This window comes from Daktulosphaira vitifoliae, unplaced genomic scaffold (assembly GCF_025091365.1).
Source record: "Daktulosphaira vitifoliae isolate Bord-2020 unplaced genomic scaffold, ASM2509136v1 Scaffold_1, whole genome shotgun sequence".
In the NCBI taxonomy this organism is placed as follows: domain Eukaryota; kingdom Metazoa; phylum Arthropoda; class Insecta; order Hemiptera; family Phylloxeridae; genus Daktulosphaira; species Daktulosphaira vitifoliae.
In genome coordinates, this window is record NW_026099572.1 from 26,420,012 (window position 1) to 26,427,533 (window position 7,522).

Here is a 7,522-nt window from a genome sequence, read left to right on the forward strand (position 1 = left end):
TTTTTTTTTTTTTGTGTCTGTTACCACTTTTTCTCAGCTCTCACCGAACGGATTTCTTTCAACGATACGTCAAAAGATCACAAATTGTATCTAGTCGAAGACATTACCCTTCAAAATTGAAAAAATTTCCCTCGTTCCCCGTAAATGGGGGAAACCTCCAAAAAAATTACAAATTTAAAAATCGCTAATTAACGAAATTTTTTCAATTATTTTTACTAAAAACTGTCATAACTTTTTCAAAAATGAACATATGAATATCATTTTTTTTTTATAGATGCTTGATGTCTTTACCTATCATTTGGTATTTTTTTTTGTAAATTTGACCTTTTTTCTGCCCACAGGGGGAATTTAAAATGACAACTTTTTCACAAAAAATTAACTTTTTCAACTTAACTTTTGAAAATGTTCCGGAAGGTCTGACACTTTTATATATATCTTAAATTAAAGCTAATGTAATATACTTTAATTTGAAAAAAAAAAATTTGACCTCTGGACTTGTCTTCACGGCGAAAATGGCTACCGAATGCTATTTTCGTGTGAAAATTCTCGATTTTATTATTTATATTATATTTAACTTTATAATGCTATAACTTATTGAAAAGTTTATGGATCCACACAATTTTTTTATGAGAAATAATATTTTTTAATAAACCCTTTTTCATTCGACATACTTTATCTTAATCGAGATATTAATAAGGAACCAGCAGATCAAGTAGCTTTTGGAATAAAACACCAATTTTTTTTAAATTAAACACTATCTAAAGATTTGCATCGAAGCGTTTATTTTTGATAGTGATTTTAATCACTGTCAGATATCATTATACTTGATCCAACTATGCCGCGACCCCCCTTTGCTGGGTTTTTTTTTTATATAAAATTGTATACCCATCTATTAACAAAAATAAAAATTAAGTTGTGTTGAATGATTGAAATTGAATTTATTACTATTTAATATTTATGTTACAAACTATTACATTTATAATATAACTTCCATTGAAATAATCATTTTTTTTTGTTAATTATAATAATAATTTTTAGTAATGAATATTTTGTTCCTGAATATACACATAGTCCTCAACACCAGCTTTTGAATTATTTAATAGCAAAGAAGGCTCTTAATCCACATGAAACTTTGGCAAGTGAAATTCCTGAAAATATCAAACAACAATTGTTTCCTCCTTCAGAAATTACCGAACATTCTTATCAATTCTTAAATGAGATCAAAAATTGCTTTAAACTTGTTTCAAATGTTGAACAAATGTAATTATTATAAAATTCTTACCTTTTTTTATGAGACTAAGTGTGATTTTTGATTTTGTCATCATTAATTTTTTAGAAATGAAATTAAAGACTACTTAAATGTAGTTGGTGCTAAAAACAATAAAACTTATGATAATATAAGTAAACCATGTGTAATAACTGAGTTAAGTCCAGTTGATGATTTCAACAAACTTTTGGAAGAAGGCTTTGATTCTGGAATAGGTAATGTATTTTATATTATTATTAATTAAACAAAAAACAACATATATTCTATTCACTTATAAATTTCATAAATTTGAAATGATAATGTTATATATTTTGGATCATTTATACTAAATAGTTAATTAGTTGTACACTTTCATAGTAAGTGATAGTTACAGTTTTAATTGTAAGTCATTTTTAAGTATCAGTTTTTTAAAAATAAAATTGTGTTATTCATATTTAAAAAAAAAACAAAAATAAAGTTAACTATTTTTTAAAATGGTCTTTATAAATAACTTTAAGTTTATCTATAACTACCTATTGACTAGAGGCGAGATGCAGGTTTTGTTGTTTTTATCAATCGTTTTTCCCTTGCTGTACTCTTTGTCCTGCCTTGGTGTAAAGATATGAATAACTTCCAAAGTTCTGTTTTAAAAGTTGTTTTCAGCAAATAATTTTCTTAATTAGATTATTTAAAATTTTATAAACTAGTTAAATATGTATGTTGAAATTTAAAAAAAGTAAAGTTAACACCCTTATAAATTATAAGGTAAGTTTTGAAAAAGTTATTAGTAGCTAATAAATCAAGAAATATATATAACTAAAAACTAAACATTTTCTTTTCAATATTGTATTTATTTTGCAAGTAATTTAGTATTTTATGATAAAACAATTTTCCCTTGATACTGGTATCATTTAAATTTTATTTCAGTATGCGAAAAAATGAAAAAATTAACTATAAATCTCATAGAAACTAGTAATAACTTGGAAGAATTAGAGAAACCTATATCCACTTTAAAAACTCTAAGACAATTTTATGTTTACAATAAGGATGTCAATTCTTACAACAATTGGATGTACCATGTAAAAGATTCAATTCTTTTGACGGGTAAACAAGAAATGTGGCCACAATTTATTGAAAGTGAGTTTTTGAAATTTTAATTGTATAAAATATATAATTTATAATAATGAAATTACCATTTTATAAGCCAATCTTTTCATAAATGTATTAGAATTAGAAAGCAAAAATAAATTGTGATGAAACACTATAAAAAAAATGTAATCATATTGTTCAATTCACATTTATATTAAAAGGGTATATCCAAGTTAAAACCTTCTGAATTTAAAATCACATGGACCGTAAAGTAATTTATGCCTTCCTTTTTTTGAATAAATATAATGTTTTTATTCATTAATTACAGGAAAAATATTACGTTCATCGAGCTTATAACCATAAACATTAGAATTTATTTGATGTATTACATATTTAATAATTTAATCAATTATTATGATAATTGATTCTCGCCCTTTTATAGTTTGGGTATTAATTTTATGTATAGTATTTTGTACCATAAATATTAGTTTATATTTAGGTGATACCTGGTATTGAATATTAAATTCAAAGCCTTTCTGTTATCACATTCAGAATTAAATCTTTAATAATTTCAACCATGTTTTTTCCCAAGTAATATTTATTTTATTAATTTACAGGAGGTATTGGATTAATTACAAACATTGAAGTAGAGAATTGTACTGTATCACAAGAAATGGCAAATGATTTCACTAAAGTTATTATATTTGAAGATTTAGAAGAAATTGTTTTTGATGATGATAATGATGATATGGTTTGTGAATTTTTAAATAATTTAAAATTGGAAGGATAAAATAAAATAAATAAATTTCTTGATATGATTATTTTTATTCTAAAATCATAAAAATTTTAAATTAAATTAATTTATATTTTATTTTTAAATATCTAAGATAAAGACATCCTTATTATGAATTTTTTTTAATTTTATTGAAATTAATTAACTTATTAAAATTCTAAAATATATGTATAAACTAAAAAATGAAATTATTTATTATAAATGTCTATCTGTTTTTATCAAAAAGTTCCTAATTTTTGTTAGGCACAATTTTATTTTTTTAAGTATTTATAGTTTTACCAAATATAATATATACACTTTTTTTTTCAGATGTATGAATTTCTTTAACTTATTTTGTGAAGAATTTTGTGATATATTAAGCTAACTTATTAATTTTTATTTTTGTAAATTAGAATTTATAATAAATGTTAAATATTATTTTTTTAAATAAAGTTAATTTACCAAGATTTAATTAAAATTTGTTTATTACGCGATTAATAAGACAAAATCATTAAATTATAACACAATACAACATATTAGAGTGTATTTAAATAATATTATAGAATATAAAAGTACCAAAATCCTTTATTTTCAATACAGTGTTTAGGGTAATAAACTAGGAGATGGTATGGTAAGAGAAGGATTAACCTATAAACACGTATGAAGCCCTTAAATCATATTTGTGATGTGAACATGTTATCTTGTATTTAATTTGTAATATAAAATGTTTATTCTAATGAATAATAAACTAGAAATTGATTAATCATTTTTTTGATTCAATATGGTTCTCATATTGTTCTCACTTTTAGTTCTCATGTGAATCATATAGTCAATAAATAAAAAAAAAAACGGTTGCACCGTGGGGTCGCTGCACAGTATGGACGTGGGATAGTTGGGACAAGTTTTGATGATATTTGACAGTGATTAAAATCACTCTCATAAAAAACACATTGATGCAAATCTGTAGGTAGTATTTCATTTAAAAAAAACGGTAGATTATTTCAAAAACAACAATAACTATTATTCCCTTAATTTTATCCCGATTTGATTTATAGTTATTATATATGAATAAATAACAATTATAGTAATTAAATTTAGTATGAAATTGATATTCAATAATTTAATATTGTAATTTTTACAGAGATATTATAAAAAAAGTAAAGTAGTAGTATATTTCTTTACTTTTAACGCGTAAAAAAATTTAAAAGGCTTGATGCAATACTTTTAAATAAAAAATGTTTGTTACTTATAACAAAGTTCTAAGTTTTATACACTGGACTTCAAGGCACTTTCATCAGAAACAAAAATATATTTATCTAAATCTAATTTTCGCGGTGTTTTAAAATGTGCAATTAGACTTTTTCTATCACTTCTAAGTATTAATATTATTTCTTATTATTAAAAAATAAGTATTTACATAAAAAAAAAAAATAATAATGAAGAACAAAAAATAATTGTAAAAAATTAATTATCAAAATCAGTATTAATTTAATACTGATTTTGTAATTAATATGTTCAAAATAAGAAAATGACATATTTAACCTATTCTTTAATACTTTAAAGTTGATTTTTATGAAAGTTTATAATAAAAAAACGGTAGCACAGTGGGGTCGCGGTATAGTGGAGACATTGCATAGTTGGGTTCAGTATAGATTTAATCTGACAGTGATTAAAATCACTATCATAAGAAACGCTTCGATGCAAATCTGTAGATAGTGTTTAATTTTAAAAAATTGATGGATAATTGCAAAAGCAACATCAACTTCTATTAAAATAAAATACAAAACCCATAATTATCATACAAAAATAGTATATTTTTCAATATGGTAGCCATTTGCGTATAGAAGATAGATCGTCGGGACAAATTTTTTTTTTTCATTTTGTAGTACATAAAATAAGCTTTAATTTTATATATGTTTAAAGGACGCAGTATTTCCGGAACATTTTCAAAAATTAAGTTGAAAAAGTTATTTTTTGTAAAAAAGTTACTATTTTAAATCCTCCCAGTGAGCAGAATAAGTGTTAGATTTTCAAAAAAAATTATATCAAATGAAAGGGAAATATCTAAGGTTTCAATACAAAAAAATATTATTTTTATTTGTTCATTTTTGAAAAAGTTATGGCAGTTTTAAGTACAAAAAACATCCCGATAAAATGTAATTTTTATCGCAAACATTACATTTTTTTTTAAATTTTCGACAGCCATTTGCACATAGAAGATAAGATGTCGGGACAAATTTTTTTTTTTCATTTGATAGTATATAACATAACCTTTGATTTGATATATGTTTAAAGGACGCAGTATTTCCGGAACATTTTCAAAAGTTCAGTTGAAAAAGATCTATGTTTTTTACAATATTTTAAGTTTTGAACGCCCCCTATATAAGGGGAAATTGTCCAATTTTAATAAAAAGTATGTCAAATGAAAGATGTACTTATAATGTATTTAGAAAAAAAAAATTTGTGCTGATATATACATTTTTCAAAAAGTTATAGCATTTTTAAGTTGAAAATTTAAAATCGAAAATCGAAAATTTTAACACAAAAATAGTGTTTTTTTAACTACGGCAGCCGTTTAAATGTAGAAAAAAAAGTGTCGGGACAAATTTTTTTTTTTCATTTTGATAGTACATAAAATAAGTTTTAATTTGATATGTTTAAAGGACGCAATATTTCCGGACACATTTTCAAAAATTAAGTTGAAAAAGTTATTTTTTGTAAAAAAGTTACTATTTTAAATCCCCCCAGTGAGCAGAATAAGTGTTAGATTTTCAAAAAAAATTATATCAAATGAAAGGGAAATATCTAAGGTTTCAATACAAAAAAATATTATTTTTATTTGTTCATTTTTGAAAAAGTTATGGCAGTTTTAAGTACAAAAAACATCCCGATAAAAGGTAATTTTTATCGCAAACATTACATTTTTTTTTAAATTTTCGACAGCCATTTGCACATAGAAGATAAGATGTCGGGACAAATTTTTTTTTTTCATTTGATAGTATATAACATAACCTTTGATTTGATATATGTTTAAAGGACGCAGTATTTCCGGAACATTTTCAAAAATTAAGTTGAAAAAGTTATTTTTTGTAAAAAAGTTACTATTTTAAATCCTCCCAGTGAGCAGAATAAGTGTTAGATTTTCAAAAAAAATTATATCAAATGAAAGGGAAATATCTAAGGTTTCAATACAAAAAAATATTATTTTTATTTGTTCATTTTTGAAAAAGTTATGGCAGTTTTAAGTACAAAAAACATCCCGATAAAATGTAATTTTTATCGCAAACATTACATTTTTTTTTAAATTTTCGACAGCCATTTGCACATAGAAGATAAGATGTCGGGACAAATTTTTTTTTTTCATTTGATAGTATATAACATAACCTTTGATTTGATATATGTTTAAAGGACGCAGTATTTCCGGAACATTTTCAAAAGTTCAGTTGAAAAAGATCTATGTTTTTTACAATATTTTAAGTTATGAACGCCCCCTATATAAGAGGAAATTGTCCAATTTTAATAAAAAGTATGTCAAATGAAAGATGTACTTATAATGTATTTAGAAAAAAAAAATTTGTGCTGATATATACATTTTTCAAAAAGTTATCGCATTTTTAAGTTAAAAATTTAAAATCCAAAATCGAAAATTTTAACACAAAAATAGTGTTTTTTTAACTACGGCAGCCGTTTAAATGTAGAAGAAAAAGTGTCGGGACAAATTTTTTTTTTTCATTTTGTAGTACATAAAATAAGCTTTAATTTGATATATGTTTAAAGGACGCAGTATTTCCGGAACATTTTCAAAAGTTCAGTTGAAAAAAATTTATGTTTTTTACAATATTTTAAGTTTTGAACGCCCCCTATATAAGGAGAAATTGTCCAATTTTAATAAAAAGTATGTCAAATGAAAGATGTACTTATAATGTATTTAGAAAAAAAAAATTTGTGCTGATATATACATTTTTCAAAAAGTTATAGCATTTTTAAGTTGAAAATTTAAAATCGAAAATCGAAAATTTTAACACAAAAATAGTGTTTTTTTAACTACGGCAGCCGTTTAAATGTAGAAGAAAAAGTGTCGGGACAAATTTTTTTTTTCATTTTATAGTGCATAAAATAAGCTTTAATTTAATATATAAGTTGAAAAAGTTAATTTTTGTAAAAAAGTTGCCATTTTAAATCCTCCCCAATGAGCAGGTTAAGTGATAGATTTTCAAAAAAATGATATCAAATGAAAGGTAAATATCTAAGGTTTTAGTATAAAAAAAAATTATGTTGATTTGTTGATTTTTCAAAAAGTTATGAAAATTTAAGAAAAAAAAAACCCAGCACAGGGGGGTCGCGGCACAGTGGTGACGTGGCATAGTTGGATCAAGTAAATGATATCTGACAGTGATTAAAATCACTATCAAAAA

General features: G+C 23.5%; 3 protein-coding genes across 4 annotated transcripts in view; 2 read left to right on the forward strand and 1 right to left on the reverse strand.

Moving 5' to 3' along the window:
• Positions 1–3,598, forward strand: part of LOC126910557 (X-ray repair cross-complementing protein 5-like) — a gene marked incomplete at its 5' end in the record, with an annotated part of 4,372 nt that extends 774 nt beyond the window's left edge. Inside the window, 5 exons of the mRNA XM_050693212.1 lie at positions 1,039–1,260; positions 1,337–1,482; positions 2,174–2,383; positions 2,953–3,086; positions 3,438–3,598. Of these exons, the coding sequence (XP_050549169.1) occupies positions 1,039–1,260; positions 1,337–1,482; positions 2,174–2,383; positions 2,953–3,086; positions 3,438–3,455 (730 nt within the window). The remainder of the gene's footprint in view (positions 1–1,038; positions 1,261–1,336; positions 1,483–2,173; positions 2,384–2,952; positions 3,087–3,437) is intronic.
• The window catches only part of LOC126910542 (tubulin-specific chaperone E), a 53,618-nt gene that overhangs the window by 9,972 nt on the left and 36,124 nt on the right, over positions 1–7,522 (reverse strand). The window lies entirely within an intron of this gene.
• The window catches only part of LOC126910537 (WD repeat-containing protein 47), a 79,033-nt gene that overhangs the window by 5,767 nt on the left and 65,744 nt on the right, over positions 1–7,522 (forward strand). The window lies entirely within an intron of this gene.